At 45.6% G+C, this 17,891-nt stretch overlaps 1 protein-coding gene across 1 annotated transcript in view; it reads left to right on the forward strand.

Annotated features, from left to right (window-relative positions):
- TRIP11 (thyroid hormone receptor interactor 11) overlaps positions 1 to 17,891 on the forward strand; it is a 124,735-nt gene that overhangs the window by 103,231 nt on the left and 3,613 nt on the right. Inside the window, exons 18-19 of the mRNA XM_077466751.1 lie at positions 747 to 869; positions 13,351 to 13,492. Coding sequence (XP_077322877.1) covers positions 747 to 869; positions 13,351 to 13,492 — 265 coding nt within the window. The remainder of the gene's footprint in view (positions 1 to 746; positions 870 to 13,350; positions 13,493 to 17,891) is intronic.

The following is a 17,891-nucleotide window of genomic DNA, read 5'->3' on the forward strand; positions in this document are numbered from 1 at the left end:
GGGGAGAGCGGATGGAGTGAGTGCGGAGTCGTGGGGAGAGCGGATGGAGTGAGTGCGGAGTCGTGGGGAGAGCGGATATAGTGAGTGCGGAGTCGTGGGGAGAGCGGATATAGTGAGTGCGGAGTCGTGGGGAGAGCGGATATAGTGAGTGCGGGCTTTTGGGTTTAGTGACACTAAAGCTGAAATCCAGGACAACCACTAAATACAGAAATGAAATGCATACAGTATATAGGAGCGTTTTTCCTTTCCAAAGGATTTGTTTCTGTCCATCCATTTTTGAGATTTACACAGCTCTGCCACATAACACAACACTGAGACCTCAGTTTTCTGTGTTGCATTTAAGTAAATCATGTCCCCTCTCCAGCCTGTGACTGAACAGTGAAGGGGAAAGCAGCAGACTGAGCTCATATGTCACTCTGCTCTCTTCCCCCTGTCAGCATGTACTTCGTCAGCACATGAACACTGCAGCACTGCTGGCTGCACCTCCCTCTCCTAGTCTGAGCTCTGCTATAAAAGGACTGCAGTAGGACAGAAGCTAGGTTGAATTCAGGGATTGGTACTGCTTGCAGAAGTCGCCTATTTGACCCACCTCTATGTAACAAGAAGAGGGTGCGATGTGACTGGGACATTTCCTCTCAGATTCTGGGAGGATTGGGGGTGACCCTGTCCTGGTCAGGGAGGTGGAGGTCCCAGAATATGCAAGTTGTCTTTGCTGAGATCTTTCTTTTGTGGTTTCTTTATTGCAGCTTCTGGTGGAGGAAAACCGCGGTGTGACAAGGTGGGTGACCGGTTGGCTTGGAGGGTCGGCCAACACCAAGAGTGTCCCCAACACCCCGCAAAGACCGAGTCATGCATCCACGCTGAACAATGTAAGTTTCTTGTGTACAGTAGGATGATAATAGTAGTATTAATACATTTACACACACATTATCTCACAAAAGTGAGTACACCCCTCACATTTTTGTAACTATTTTATTCTGCCTTTTCATGTGACAACACAGAAGAAATGACAGTTTGAGTGAACCATCTGAACCAAATAAGTTTATCTTGCTCTCATCAGACCACAGGACACGGTTCCAGTAATCCATGTCCTTAGTCTGCTTGTCTTCAGCAAACTGTTTGCGGGCTTTCTTGTGCATCATCTTTAGAAGAGGCTTCCTTCTGGGATGACAGCCATGCAGACCAATTTGATGCAGTGTGCGGCTGATGGTCTGAGCACTGACAGGCTGACCCCCAACCCCTTCAACCTCTGCAGAAATGCTGGCAGCCCTAATACGTCTATTTCCCAAAGACAACCTCTGGATATGATGCTGAGCACGTGACCTCAACTTAAGGCCATCTTTATGTAGAGCAACAATTATTTTTTTCAGATCCTCAGAGAGGTCTTTGCCATGAGGTGCCATGTTGAACTCCCAGTGACCAGTATGAGTGAGTGAGAGCGATAACACCAAATTTAACACACCTGCTCCCCATTCACATCTGAGACCTTGTAACACTGACGAGTCACATGACACTGGGGAGGGAAAATGGCTAATTGGGCCCAATTCGGACATTTTCACTTTTGTTGCCAGTGGTTTAGACATTAACCACTTAAGGACCGCGGCATGTAAATATACGTCGGCACAATGGCACCGACAGGCACAAGCACGTATCGGTACGTGCTTGCCTTCCAGCGGGTGCGGTGGTCCGTTTCGCTTCAGGAGCGATCCGGGATGAGGAGATGGCCGTTGGTTTCTGGCCACCCCCTCTCGATCGCTCCTGGCGAATGAGAAGCTTCCCTGCCTGTGTAGTGTAAACACAGGCAGTGAGGAAGTGATGTCATTCTCCTCGGGGCGGTCTTTTTGACCGGACAGCGAGGAGAACACATAGTAAGTGCACCAACACTACACTGACACGTAGGTACACATAGGCACACAAATCACCCCCGATCTCCCCCCCCCCCCCCTCCCAGTCACTGATTGCAGTGATCATTTATTTACTGATCACTGCATTTAGTGTCAGTTGTGACAGTAAAAAGTGTCAGGGCAGTTAGTGTTAGGTCCAGGGTAGCCCCCTACCCCCCCTAATAAAGGTTTAACCCCCTGATTGCCCCTAGAGTTAACCCTTTCACCAGCGATCACCATATAAGTGTCACTGGTGATGCTGGATAGCCAGTTAGTTATTTAGGTTCCCCGTCAGGTTTTTATATAGCGTCAGGGACCCCCATATACTACCTAATAATGGTTTTAACCCCCTGATTGCCCCCAGGTAACCCTTTCACCCCCTTTTGCCAGTGTCACTAAGCAATCGTTTTTCTGATCGCTGCATTAGTGTCACTGGTGTCGCTAGGTAGCTAGTTATTTTTTATGTTCACCGCCAGGTTTTTATAGCGCTAGGTACCCCCCATATACTACCTAATAAAGATTTTAACCCCCTGATTGCCCCTAGTTAACCCTTTCACCAGCGATCACAGTATAAGTGTCACTGGTGACGCTGGTTAGCTAGTTAGTTATTTAGGTTCCCCGTCAGGTTTTTTATATAGCGCCAGGGACCCCCATATACTACCTAATAAAAATTTGAACCCCCTGATTGCCCCTAGTTAACCCTTTCACCAGCGATCACCTTATAAGTGTTACGGGTGACTCTGGTTAGTTAGTTTGCTTTTTATAGCATCAGGGCACCCACCATTTATTACCCAATAAAGGTTTAACCCCCTGATCACCCGGCGGGTGATATCAATTAGGTTTTAGGGTCAGGGTCTGCGTCACCCCAGGCAGAGCTAGGTCAGTGCCAGTACCGCTAACACCCACGTGCAAAGCATAAACCTCCCGTAGTGGTATAGAATCTGAACAGATCAATATCTGATCTGATCAGATCTATACTAGCGTCCCCAGCAGTTTAGGGTTCCAAAAAAACACATTGTTAGCGGGATCAGCCCAGATACCTGCTGGCACCTGCGTTTTGCCCCTCCGCCCAGCCCACCCAAGTGCAGTATCGATCGATCACTGTCACTTACAAAACACTAAACACATAACTGCAGCGATCGCAGAGTCGGGCCTGATCCCTGCCATCGCTAACAGTTTTTTTTGGTAGCATTTTATATTCAAATCCTGAAGGCAGTGATTGGTTTTCGGGGGGTGCCGTACGTGGCTAGGCTCCCAAAAAGTCCCACATATGTGGTATCCCTGTGCTCGGGAGAAGCAGCAGAATTTATTTTGGGGTGTAATTTGACTTATGCCCATAGCATGTGTGAGCAATATATCATTTAGTGACAACTTTGTGCAAAAAAAAAAAAAAAAAAGTTTGTAATATTCCCGCAACTTGTGGCAAAATATAAAATATTTCATGGACTCAACATGCCTCTCAGTAAATATCTTGGGGGGGGGGGGGGGGGGGGGTTTGTGCTATTTTGGCATTTTATGGCCTTCGAAACTGTGATAGGTAGTGAGGAGTGAAATCAAAAATTTGCACCCTTAGAAATCCTGAAGGCAGTGATTGGTTTTCGGGGTCCCGTACGCGGCTAGACTTCCAAAAAGTCCCACATATGTGGTATCCCCGTACTCAGGAGAAGCAGCAGAATATATTTTGGGGTGCAATTCCACATATAACTATGGTATGTGTGAGCAATATATCATTTAGTGACAACTTTTTGTAAAAAATTTTTTTTTCATTATTCAATCACTTGGGACAAAAAAAAAAATTCAATGGACTCAACATGCCCCTCAGCAATTTCCTTGGGGTGTCTACTTTCCAAAATGGGGTCATTTGGGGGGGGGGGTTGTACTGCCCTGCCATTTTAGCACCTCAAGAAATGTCATAAATTAAAAGCTGTGTAAATTCCAGAAAATGTACTCTAGTTTGTAGACGCTATAACTTTTGCGCAAACCAATAAATATACGCTTATTGACATTTTTTTTACTAAAGACATGTGGCTGAATACATTTTGGCCTAAATGTATGACTAAAATTTAGTTTATTCGATTTTTCTTATAACAAAAAGTAGAAAATATATATTTTTTTTCCAAATTTTCAGTCTTTTATATCGTAAAAAATAAAAATCGCAGAGGCAATCAAATACCATCAAATGAAAGCTCTATTTGTGGGAAGAAAAGGACGCAAATTTCGTTTGGGTACAACATTGCATGACCGCGCAATTACCAGTTAAAGCAGTGCAGTGCCAAATTGTAAAAAGACCTCTGGTCCTTAGGCTGACAATTGGTCCGAGGCTTAAGTGGTTAAAGCATGACATTTTCGGTATCTATTTACTCACCGTAACATCAACTTTCCTATTTTACAAAAAAATTGGGCTATATATTACACGTGAGTGGTGATTTGGAGTGGGGACAGGTTAAAAAAATGCACCAACATCCCCGAATGAACAATGTAGACAAAGAGGGAGTTTTTAGCAGGATTTTTTAAGTGCTGAATACAATGAAGGACCATATACAATAAAAATATCACTTTTTATTTAAGACATATAAAAACACAGATATTTGGTGTCAGATAAGATATACATTGGTGCAACTGGTATAGAGAAGTGCCAGGTATAGAAAAAGATATCTTGACGTGCGGGTAGTGGTGCGTTTATCCTGACGTGTTTCGCCACCATGGGCTTCCTCGGGGGGATATACCAAGGTAGCACGACACACATGACTAAATATATAGAGAGAACATACACTTGGGTCATGTTTAGAATTCATACTTAAAGAAAAAAAAACACAAAAACAAAAATGTCGAACACTGTCTGCCAGGGCTAGTCACCCAACCACTCACCCAAACAGGACTCCACGTGACTCCACCAACGTGGAATCAGCAATGAGGGCAGCCAAAACGGACATTTTTTTCTAAACAACTATAAAGAAAGATAGAAAGTAATACAAAAAAAATATATATTTATATATGAATGGAGAAATGTATTTTTGGCTATCATCACGGATACAAAATCTGACGGACAGACACAGGTAGCTGAAATCCGCATTTTTGCATTTCTTGGCTGATTTCAGCTACCTGTATCTGTCCTTCAGATTTTTATTATCTGTGATGGCAGACAAAAATACATTTCTCCATTCATTTTTTTTATATATTTTTTGGATTATTTTCTCTCTTTCTTACTTTATAGTTGGTCAGAAAACATTCCCTTTTGGCCGCCCTTGTTGCCCCATTAGGGTAATTCGATTTTGGCTCGGGCGCTCGTTGGTGTTACGTGGAGTCCTGTTTGGGTGAGTGGTTGTATGACTGGCCCTTGCAGGCAGTGTTCTTGACATTTTTGTGTTTATTTTTTTTTTTTCTTTAACCACTTCAATACCGGGCACTTAAACACCTTCCTGCCTAGACCAATTTTAAGCTTTCAGCGCTGTCGCACTTTGAATGACAATTGCGCGGTCATGCTATACTGTACCCAAATGAAATTTTTATCATTTTTTTCCCACAAATAGAGCTTTATTTTGGTGGTATTTGATCACCTCTGCGGTTTTTATTTTTTGCTAAACAAATAAAAAAAATACCGAAAATTTTGAGAAAAAAAATGTTTTTTTTTTGTTTCAGTTTCAAAACTTTGTAAATAAACGGAAAATTCCTATCAAAATACTTACCGTAATTTTCCTTTCCTGATGGACTCCATGGCAGCAACGTGTGGGTTAAGTCCCGCCTCCACTACCCTATAGGACACCACTCCCATAAATCTTTGCTCCCTGCCCAGGGCCGTGTTCGGTAACTAGCCTACTCCAGCCATTTTGGGAGGGAACTCCTGCTGCCATGGAGTCCATCAGGAAAGGAAAATTACGGTAAGTATTTTGATAGGAATTTTCCGTTTTCCTGACAGACTCCATGGCAGCAACGTGTGGGAAATAACTCGCCAAACACACTCGGGAGGGCAAAAATGCTGAACAAAAATGTATGTAACACTGTCAATCGACAGCACCTTTAAACCAAAATCAATGGAAGATAAACTGGTAGGTTCGACACAATAGTGAGCCATGAATGGATGACCAAGAGGCAGCCTTGCAGATAAACTCAGGAGCCACATGACGTGAAGCTGCCCAAGAAGTAGAGAGACTTCTCGTGGAATGTGCCGTAACCGCCTCAGGAGGAGCCAAGCCCTTCTCTTTAAAAGCCCACTGGATCGCCTGAACCACCCACGTGGCGATGGATCTGACCAAAGCCCAAAGGCCTTTGTTTTTACAGTGAAAAAGAACAAAAAGATAATCTGATTGCCGGAAAGAAGCTGTTGCCTCCAAGTATCGTTTCAGAATAATTCCCATGTCGAGAGGATGAAGATCCTGACTCCCAGCCGAATTAAAGGTAGGAAGAGTAATATCCTGAATTTCGTGGAAGACTGAGGTAACCTATGGATTCGACCCCAGTATTGGCATTAGGACCACTCTGTCAGGAAAAAATGTGAGGAAAGGATCCTTTGATCCTAAAGACTGAAACTCAGAGACTCCTTTTGCTGAAGATATGGCTACCAAAAAAGATGTCATTAGGGACAATTCTTTGATTGAAAGTGTTCAGTCCAGAAGACGAGAACCAGCGGTAAATCCACTTGGGGAATCTAGGTTTCCTCTGTGGTCTAAGTCTAATTGCTCCTTTAAAGAATTGCTGAACCAAGGGATGTTTAGTCCAGGATACTCCAGAGACTTGTACACGAAGAGCGCTGACAGATAGGGGAATGTCTAGTCTGGACTGTAAGAGAGTCAAAACATCCTGAACCGTCAGATTACCATTAGAGCAAGACTTGGAAGACAAGTGACTTGTGAATCTAGACCAAATCCTTTCATACACCTGGTTGGTACTTTTCCTCCTTGCACTCATGAGAGTAGAAAAGGCCTCCTTGGGACAACCCAGAGCCTCTAATCTTCCCCTCTCAAAAACCAGACCCTCAGACATAGATGGGCCGGACAGGGATGGAGCTTCGAGCCCTGGGATAGAAGATCGGGTCTGAGAGGTAAGGGAATCGGATCTCTGACGCTGAGGAGCATTAGAAGCGGAAACCATGGCCTGTTGGGCCAAAGAGGTATTACAGCTATCACCTCTACTGCTTCTGATTTCAGTCTCCGCAGGAACTGTAGAATAATAGGAATCGGAGGAAAGGCGTAAGCTTTGTTGAACCGCCATCGATCCATCAGTGCATCCACTCCGTAAGCCTGAGGATCCCGAAACCTGGAATAATACCTTGCCAGTTTCTTGTTGCAAGGAGAGGCAAATAGGTCAACCTCTGGGGAGAAACATAACGTTAGAATCCGCCTGAAAACTTCCTCGTGAAGAGACCATTCGTTGTTGTCCAGATTGACTCAAGACAGGAAGTCCGCTTGGACGTTCTGCGTTCCTGGAACATAAGTTGCTGTAATGCTGACCAGGTTCTTCTGAGCCCAAGACATGATTGGCTCTACCCCCTGAAGAAGGGACAGACTCCGAGTACCTCCTTGTCACCCTATATATGCCACTGCTGTTGTGTTGTCTAGTCCGAGAAGAACCGAAGTTCCTGAGATCAGATGACGAAAGGCTAGGAGCGCCCGGAAGGCTGTCTTTAATTCTAGAATATTCGACACCATCCCCCTGGAAGGGAAGTCCCAGGTGCCTTGTGCTACTTCCGTCAAACAGTGGGCGCCCCAGCCCCTGTTGCTGGCATCCAAAGTTATTGATATCCATGAGATGGGGAGAATGGAATGACAACTGAATAGATTCTCCTTCCGAAGCCACCAGGGCAGAGAGATTCTCATTGAGGATGTGATCCGGATAAGTTGAGTCTTGTCGCCTAACCATTGGTGAAGAAACCCTTTTTGGAATGGTCTCATCTTCCATTGGGCCCACTTCGCCATTGGAATGGTGGCCACCATAGTGCCAATAATTCTCAGGCACTGAAGAGCCGGGAGATGGGAGGCTGAGAGGGCCGGACGAATTCTGTCCCGAATTACCGCTACTTTCTCTTCGGGTAATGAGATGGAGCCCTTCACTGTGTTGAAGAGTGCGCCTAGGAATACAAGAGACTGAGAAGGAATTAACTGACTCTTTTCTAGATTCAGGATCCAACCGAATTCTTGAAGAGTGGAAATAACCTGATCCTTGTGCAATAACAGACGGTCTCTGTCCTGGACTAGCAGCAGAAGATCGTCCAAATAGTGGTGAAGACGAATCCCCTTGGATCTCAATAGAGCCACTACGGCCAACAACACCTTTGAAAGACTCGGGGGGATGTTGAAAGCCCGAACGGAAGACATACGAACTGAAGATGTGGTTTTCCTACTGAAAATCGCAGAAACTGCTGAAAATCTTCTGCCACAGAGACATGAAAGTAAGCGTCCTAGGTCCTTGAAAAAGGACGGTTTATTGAAAACATCCAGACGCCTGACTGTTGTATTGTTGACAAGGTTTCTATCTTGAACCTTTTCCTTTTTGATAAAATGATTCAGATGTGTAAGGTCTATGACTGGCCTCCAAGAACCGTTTTTCTTTTGGACCATAAAAAGAGGAGAATAAATTCCTCTCCCTCGTTGATCATCTGGCACGGGAACGGCAGCGCCTTGAGCCAGTAAAGATTTCACGTAGGCCAACAGGATCTGCCTTTTTTTCTTCTGAGGTCGGAAGGGAGGTGGGAACATACTTTAGTCCTGGGGACCTGCTAAAGGTCCAAGAATGACCTGAAGAGACCGTTCTGACGGTTCAGAAGTCCTGGACTGAAGCTGCCCAGACATGCCGAAAAAGTAGAAGATGAGCCCCCACCTGGCCTATCTGAGCGGGCCCAATCTCAAAAAGATTTGCTTGGTTCCCTCTCTCCTGTCGCACTGCTCTTGGCGGATTTCTTGAAAGGAGGACTGCCTTGACTTCCATGACCTGGAATATTTTTGACCCGGTCTATAGCTACGGGCCTCCCTGGCCTGCTCTTGATATTGCTTTTTAGGAAAAAATCTCGTCTGGCTTTCTAAACGTCTATCCTGAGGGAGAAACCCCGACTTCCCACCAGAGGCCCGGGTTATGGCATTATCCGACTCATTCCCAAAAAGGGAAGAACCCTCGAAAGGGATATGGCACTACACCTGTTTAGATGCTGAATCAGCCAGCCAGGGACGGAGCCCAAGAGCCCGTTTGGCGGTTACAGCTGAAAGCATAACCCGAGACACCAAGCGGATGATGTCAATCGAAGCCTGCCCCAGAAAAGCCGATACAAGCCGTAACTCCTGGATAGGAGAGTTTTGCGACTTCATCCGAAATGTTTCTGAGGGTATCATCCACCCTGTCCGTCCAGACTTCCATGGCCTTGGACATTGCCGCTAAAGCCAATGCTGGCTTGCATGCCAAACCAGCAGTGAGGTAGACTCTTTTTAAATCGGAATCAATCCGCCTATCTAAGGCATCCTTAAAGAGGAAGTAAACCCTGATGGGTTTACTTCCTCTTTTTTTCCCTGCAAAGGTAAAGCATAATGGACTACTATGCATCGCATAGTAGCTCATTATGTGTCACTTACCTGACACAGGAGCCAGCGAAGTCGCCGCTGATCCCTGTAGTCCGCCGCGTCCATCTTGCTGGTGGCGTCTCGCAGCTCCGACCAATGACAGCGGCGCAACCGCGATGACGTCACTCCCGCGCATGCGCACGGGAGTCGCGCCTCGCAGCTCCGTTGCTGTCATACGGCGAAGCCGCGATGACGTCACTCCCGCGCATGCGCACGGGAGTCGCGCCTCGCAGCTCCGTTGCTGTCATACGGCGAAGCCGCGATGACGTCACTCCCGCGCATGCGCACGGGAGTCGACAAATTTGGCAAATCCATTCTTGGATTTGCCGCATTTAGTGCACCTGCGCGCCGCTGTCTACGGTGCATGCGCCATAGACAGCGGTGCCCATTTTCGGGCAAATATCTCCTAAACCATATAGGTTTAGGAGATATTGCTTGGACCTACAGGTAAGCCTTAATCTAGGCTTACCTATAGGTCCAAGTTGTTTGGAAGGGTTTACTTCCTCTTTAAATGAAACTGTATCTTCCAATGGAAGGGTTACATGTTTTACTAGTCTCATCACTGCTGCATCCACGAGAGGAGCTGAAACCAGATACTTGACCTCATCCTCCTTAAAGGGATATAACCTTAGGACTTTTGAGAGCATACTATTCTTTTTCTCAACTTTTAGTCCATTCATCCGTGATGACCTCACCAAGTTCAGACAGGAATGGAAAGTTAAGACGCTCCCTTTTAAGATGCTTAAAATACTTCCTTTGTTTGGAAGGATTAGCCAAGTTCACAGCCTCTCTGATAACTTTCACCAAGGGGGAGAGTAAGGCAAAGTCAAACCCCACACAGGTACTATCTTCCTCAGAAGCTCCTGAGCATGCGACTCCCTGACTGGAGACTGAGGTGACTTCTGACTGAGGCACAGGAGCCTGACTGGCACCGATCCCCTTGAGGGATTCTTCACCACATTTTCCACAAGGGACCTTAGATGCTGGTCCGTACCCCCTCTCTCACTAGAGGCTTTGGAAAAGCAGAGGTCACACAGGGATTTCCCAGTAAGAACTTGCGATCTGCATCCCCAGCAAGTATTAATAACTGAACGGCAGGATGAGCCTTGGAGGAGCGAGATCGATCCTCGCTACGGCGCCCAGATCTTGAGGGTGAGCCGTGATGTTTAGACTTAGAATATGAATGCCGGTGGTAAGACTTAGAAGAATTGCTTCCTCTATGCGTTGAGCTGCGTTGCTGTGCTGATCTAGATGGGCTAAGACAGAGATAGAAGAGACATACAGATAAGGAAAGATAACACACTGACTAATACCGGACCACTCCCCCCCCTTACTTCCTCCCCAGACAGTACCTATTATGAGAGGGCTGGCCACATACCGGCGGAGGTGAGTCCATATCTCTAGGGGTTTCCATAAATGCTACAAAGACATATAAGTAAGGCTGAGGGAATCAAACACACACACGCCCACCCCCTTCTCCCAGAAGGCCACCTACCTCCACAGCAGAAAACCTGGACAAGGGGAAGTCACGAAATAACCTGCAAGCATTCCCAAAGCCTGCAGGCTATTTTCTAAGTTTAAATAAAGCGCCTTAATGACGTCATCACCGCGACCTGTGTACCGCTACAGCGCATGCACGAATAGCGTCATCCCGCCGCCACCGCGCCCGCGCGAACCAAGCCTCGGTCCTGTGCCGTACGCGCGCATGCGCAGAACGAACGTACCGACGAAGACCCGGAAGTGAGCGCCGGTCTGGAACGCAGGCTAATCCGACCGTCATGCCTATACCCACATACACAGACATAGAAAACGAACGGAAAATGAAGGAGAAACGGCAAAAAACAAACACAAACTGCTGCCATGGAAAAGAGGAACAATCTTACCGCTCCCACACGATCGTCTCCAGGCCGAAGGTAAGCACCATACATACCGGACTTCTCAGGGCAAAATAGGTCACCTGCTATTTAGCTGGGCTATCCGACCAAATGCGCAGCCTGCCTGCCAGTGGCTAGGTTTCTGGCTTCCTCCAGCGCTTATATCCAATGCCCACTCCATACCCCGCTAGTAGCTAGGGCTTAGCGGAGTCATGCGACAATTCCATCCAGTCGCAATTCGGCCAAACCAACAATGGAACCGTGTGGGAGCAATCTTCATGTAGAAAGACCATAACGTCTGGTCCTACGGAGGAGGACAAAAAAAGAACACGGCCCTGGGCAGGGAGCAAAGATTTATGGGAGTGGTGTCCTATAGGGTAGTGGAGGCGGGACTTAACCCACACGTTGCTGCCATGGAGTCTGTCAGGAAAGTAAATTTTCTCCTTCACTGATGGGCACTGATGGGGATACACTGATGGGCAATGATAAGGCGGCACTGATGGGCACTGATGAGGTGGCATTGATGGACACTGATGGGTGGCACTGATGGGTGGCACTGATGGGCGGCACGGATGGGCACTGATAGGGGGCACAAATTGGCACTGATAGCTGGCATGGGTAGTCGGCACAGGTGGGCATGGGTAGTCGGCACAGGTGGGCATGGGTAGGCAGCAGAGGTGGGCATGGATGGGCACTGATAGGTGGGCATGGATGGGCACTGATAGGTGGGCATGGATGGGCACTGATAGGTGGGCATGGATGGGCACTGATAGGTGGCATGGATGGGCACTGATAGGCGGCATTGTATTATAATATACTGTACTAATGGATGCCAATCAGTGCCAAACAATAATGCATGCCAATCAGTGATGCCCATTGTGGGCACTGATTGGCATCCATTATGGGCACTGATTGGCATCCATTGTGGCACTGACTGGAATCCCTGGTGGTCTAGGGTGGCATACCTTATCCTGGGCATCCCTGGTGGTCTGGTGGCGTCCCTGGTGGTTCAGTGTGGGCATTCTCGGGGGGGTTGTGCTGATAATCGATCAGCACAGCCCGCCCCCCCCCCCCGTCAGAGGAGCAGCCGATCGGCTCTCCTCTACTCACGTCTGACAGACGCGAGTGAGGAAAAGCCGATCACTGGCTCTTCCTATTTACACTGTGATCAGCCGTGATTGGACACGACTGATCACGTGGTAAAGAGTCTCCGTCGGAGACTCTTTACCGAGATCGTAGTTGCAGGGTTTCAGACTGACACCCTGCAACAACGATCGCCGCGATGCGCGCCCCCGGGGGCGCGCATCGGCTCATAATCCTGAGGACGTCATATGACGGCCGATCAGGATTATGAAACCACTTTGCCGCCGTCAATTTGTAATAGGGCGGGCGGCAAGTGGTTAAGTATGAATTTGAAACATTATGGCCTAAGTGTATGTTCTCTCTATATATTTAGTGATGTGTGTCGTGCTACCTTGGTATATACCCTGAGAAAGCCCATGTTGGCAAAACATGTCAAGATAAATGTGCCATCACCTGCAAGACAAGATATCTTTATCCATACTGTGCACTTCTCAATACCAGTTGTACCAATGTATACCTTATCTGACACAAAATATCTGTGGTTTTTATATGTCTTAAATAAAAAGTGATATTTTTATTGTACATGGTCCTTCATTGTATTCTGCACCTAAAATTTCCCTCTTGTCTATGAGGTATATATTGTGTTTTTGTTTTTTAATTCATAGAAGTGTATTTTTTTCCCTAAAAAAATTGCATTTGAAAAACCACTGTGCAAATAACGTGCGACTTAAAAAATTGCAACAATTGCTATTTTATTCCTTAAGGTCTCTGCTAAAATATATATATATATATATATATATATATAAATAAAATGTTTGGTTCTAAGTCATTTTCTAGCAAAAAATACAGATTTAATCTTCAAGTGGTTAATAACACAAAATTTCAGGATTTTTACTGATTTAAATTTTTTTTATTTAAATCTTCAAACTTTTAGATTTTTAAAAATGTCTGTTTTCCCCGCTTCAGTCATTTTCAGAGCTGTTTGTCAAGTTCCTGGAGGTAGAATCCCTGCCGAAACCTGCTCCACTCAGGATGACGATGCATGACATGGCACCCCCGGGTACTTCCAGCGGGACTCCTAGCTCCAGCGGGTCTGCAGCGCTGTCAGGTAAATGGACGCATTTTGGGGAGGCATAAGTGTAAAAATAACAAATTGATAAATTATGGATAAAAATTGGATTTCCACTGGGCTGAAGAAAAGTGCGGATGCTATAGAGCAGGAAACTGAGGCTGCATATGTAATATGCAGATATGTCTGTCGAAATAGATTTAGAAGACTATATATATATATATATATATATATATATATATATATATATATACAGAAAAAATGATAAATGTAATTCATACTTATATGTCAAAACTTTATTTGTATCTACAGTGGGGAAAATTAATTTGATCCCCTGCAGATTTTGTAAGTTTGCCCACTTATAAATAAATGAAGGGTCTATCATTTTTATCATAGGTGTATTTTAAATGATAGAGACAGAATATCAACCAAAAATCCAGAAATAAAATAAAACATTATACAAATGTTATAAATGGAGTTGCAGTTCAGTGAGTAAAATAAGTATTTGATCCCCAAGCAAAACATGACTTAGTACTTTTAATTTAATTTATTCTACATTACTTTGGGATGATGGTGCATTATGTAATGTCTTAATTGTTATCATACCCCTTCATGTAGTGAGGCCAATTATAATTTTCATGACTTAGTACTTGGTGGAGAAACCTTTGTTGGCAGCACAGAGGTCAGACGTTTCTTGCAGTTGGTGACCAGGTTTGCACAAATCTCAGGAGGGATTTTGGTCCACTCTTCTTTACAGATCTTCTCTAAATCCTGAAGGTTTCTTGGCTGTCACTTGGCAACTCAAAGTTTCAGCTCCCTCTATACATGTTCTATAGCAGTGAGGGTGAACCTTGGCACCCCAGATGTTTTGGAACTACATTTCCCACAATGCTCCACTATCCTGCAGAGTGGATGAGCATCATGGGAAATGTAGTTCCAAAACATCTGGGGTGCCAAGGTTCACCATCACTGCTATAGAACATTTATGGAGGGAGCTGAAACTTCGAGTTGCCAAGCGACAGCCAGTAATGCTGAAGACTGACTAGGCCACGCCATGACATTAATGTGCTGCTTCTTGAGCCACTCCTTTGTTGCCTTTGGCGGGATGTTTTGGGTCATTGTCGTGCTGGAAGACCCATCCAGGACCCATTTTCAGTGTTCTGGCTGAGGGAAGAAGGTTCTCATCCAAGATTTAACAATACATGGCCCCCGTCCATTGGCCCCTCAATGCGGGGAAGTCAGTCTGTATTCTTAGCAGAAAAACAGCCCCAGAGCATAATGTGCACTAACACTGGGTTATATGTAGCCTACGCGTTTCAGAAGCTTATGGATTATGTAAATGCTAAAGACCGCTCAGTGCACTATAAATAACGAAAAGGGCATAATGTAATAAACGCTTTAAAACAAAATATTATGACTAAACAACTATATTGTGAATTCTATAAAGTAGTCACATGACCGTTATTCAGTCTTTCCTGCAAGGCTGGTGGGGGGGTTGAGTGGAGACTTGTTCAGATGGTCGACGTCTTCCGCCTGAATCACATCAGAAAGGTGCCCTTTTGCTTCATGAATATGGCTGTACATAGCATGGTAGGGGGCCTGTCCGTACTGGTGGGTGAGGGGGCGTGTCTCCATTAGAGGTCGGCCAATATTGGCCGTTTTTTAATTAATCGGCCGATTGAGCTGATAAAAAGGCTGATTTAGAACTACAGCGCAACTTGCAAATGACTTCGGTAATAGAAGTCAATGCAAGTTGCCTGAGTCTTCATAAGAAAAGAGTAAAGAGATACAATGTTTACACTTGAATGAATGAACTCAACTCTGTGTAGGAGTTCTCAGTTTAACCATTTAAAGACTGAGGGTCCTTTCACACAGGGCGGATCTGTGCTGATCCACCCCGTGGATATCCGCTTGCTCAGCGAGGATCGCCGGAGCGATCTCCGCTGAGCAGGAAGATGACAGGTCTGTCTCCGCACACTGCACAGGGACAGACCTGTCACAGCGCCGCTCTCCCCTATGGGAGATCGGGTGACGAGGGACCGCAGTGTCCGTCGTCACCCGATCTGATGACGGATGGAAAAATAGCTTTTTCCTCCGTCACACTTTTTCGGATCGGAGCGGGTCGGATGTCAGTGGACATGTCACCGCTGACATCCGACGCTCCATAGACCTCTATGGGGCATCCGTTCAGGTCCGCCTGAAAAATTGACAGGCGGACCTGAACGGATCGCCCGTGTGAAAGGAGCCTGAATCTTTTCTGACACTTGTTGCTTACAAGTAAAAATCCTGTATTTTCTGCCAGAAAATCCCTCCCCCCAAAGAATTATATATATTTTTTTAGCAGAGATCCTAGGGAGGTCTTTTAAATGCAATTTTTTGGGGAAAAAAAATACAGTAATGATTTTCAAAAAAAAATTAAAATCGTAAAGTTAGCCCATTTTTTTTTCGTCCAAAAGTTTTGACTACTTGTTTTTATTTATTTTATTTATTTTGTTTTTTTTTTTAATCTAAATCATACATACAAGTAAACTGATTGGAGGTTTGTTTTGTCTCCATTGCTTGGCGTCAGCAGGGAAATACATTCCTGTTTCTATGGGCTGTGTCAGGCAGGGCTGGGCAGGGGGTTATGTGGCGGCAAAGCTGACTTTGGGACTACGGTCTCCCTGCAGGTCAGCACAGCATCCAATAGCTGACTATGCCAGTACAGATCTGCTTCCATGTCTGGTGTGATCAGATTACTGCAGGAATAGAAGGGAACTGGCAGGATCACCAGGTATTTAAAAATGTAAGGCATTAATAATGATGATTATTATTTAAGAGAGTAACATGCACTTTAAGAATGTCCCCTTCATCAAGACTTGAAGTATTGAAGGCGCTTAAAGTGGTTGTAAACCCTTACAAACCACTTTGACCTACAGGTAAGCCTAGATTAAGGCTTACCTGTAGGTCCAAGCAATATCTCCTAAACCTATACGGTTTAGGAGATATTTGCCCGAAAACGGCATGCGCCGTAGACAGCGGCGCGCAGGCGCACTGAACGCGGCAGTTCCAAGAATGGAGCTGCCGCATTTGTCGATTCCCGTGCGCATGCGCGGGAGTGACGTCATCGCGGCTTCGCCGAATGACAGCGGCGGAGCTGCGAGACGCCACCAGCAAGATGGATGCGGCGGACTACAGGGGACAGCGGCGACTTCGCTGGCTCCTGTGTCAGGTAAGTGACACATAATGGGCTACGATGCGATGCGATGCATAGTAATCCATTATGCTTTACTTTTGCAGGGAAAAAAAGAGGAAGTAAACTCATCAGGGTTTACTTCCTCTTTAAAGGGGGGGGGTTGGGAGGAGAACATAGTATTCTATAGCCATTAGGCATGCTTCACAGCAGGTGATTATGCCTCATATTTTTTTTTCTTTGCTGCTATCTCTTGTAGCCTTTTTGTAGCCGCTTCCTGTCTACATGCACTCCAGCAATGTCTTCATGGCATTTCTCAGGGTAGGTTGCATGAGAGTGACAACACAGGAGCACAGCTGGGAGATGGGGACAGAGCATTGTCGCCCTGTAACAGGAAGTGCCTGAACAGGGACCTTCATGGCAGGATCACCAGGGATAATTTTAAGGAAATCTGCACATTTTAAAATGTCATTTCCGAAATCCTGTTAAAGCTTGCAGGAGATTCTATGAGTGATTGGGTTTCCATTTCCCCTAAGAGAATAGCAGTCATCAGACCTTTTTCTATGTATGTATGTATGCGGCATGACAGGACAGACATAATGTAATCGTAATCAGTATATTTATCATCCGAATGAGACACAATAATGTATCTGTGGGCAGCATTACTGTCAGATCTGGATTGATTTATAGATTATCTCTCTGGCAAGTAACCCTGTCGTCAGATGGAGAAGAGGCCCCAGTAATTGCTTCCAGACTGTAAGACACGAGATCTTCATTCCCCAATATGACAAGGAAAGCCCAATCTCTGCAGAGAATCTCGTATGTCGTCTTTGTTTTGATAGTTAAATGGACATTCCACCCAAATAGGATATTTCAGATAGAAATGCAGTATGGAGGGCTGGATTCACCTGCTGGCTGCCCCACATCAGTTATTCTCTGTCTTGCTTGGCCTTTTTATATTCTTTCTTTATTTTTGTTTTGCTTACTTTTTTGCTCGCTCTTTCTTTCACGCTCTCTCTCGCTCATTCAAATAAGCTGTATTGGCAGGGCCAAATACATTTTAGCATTGCCAAAGCAGTCTTTCTTTTTCTTTCTCTCTCTTTCCTTCACAGTCTCTTGCGCTCGCTTTAGCTTGGTCTCACTCGCTTTCTCTCTCTCGCTTGTTTTCTGTCTTGCTCTCTCTCTAACTTTCTTTCTCGCTCTTTCAACATTCTCTCATTCAACTCATGTCTGGCTTGCTCGCTCTGATGGTCGCTGTTTGGCTGT

The sequence above is a fragment of the Lithobates pipiens genome, unplaced genomic scaffold (assembly GCF_037356315.1).
Source record: "Lithobates pipiens isolate NorthernLeopardFrog02 unplaced genomic scaffold, aLitPip1_a1.2 Scaffold_37, whole genome shotgun sequence".
Lineage (NCBI taxonomy): Eukaryota > Metazoa > Chordata > Amphibia > Anura > Ranidae > Lithobates > Lithobates pipiens.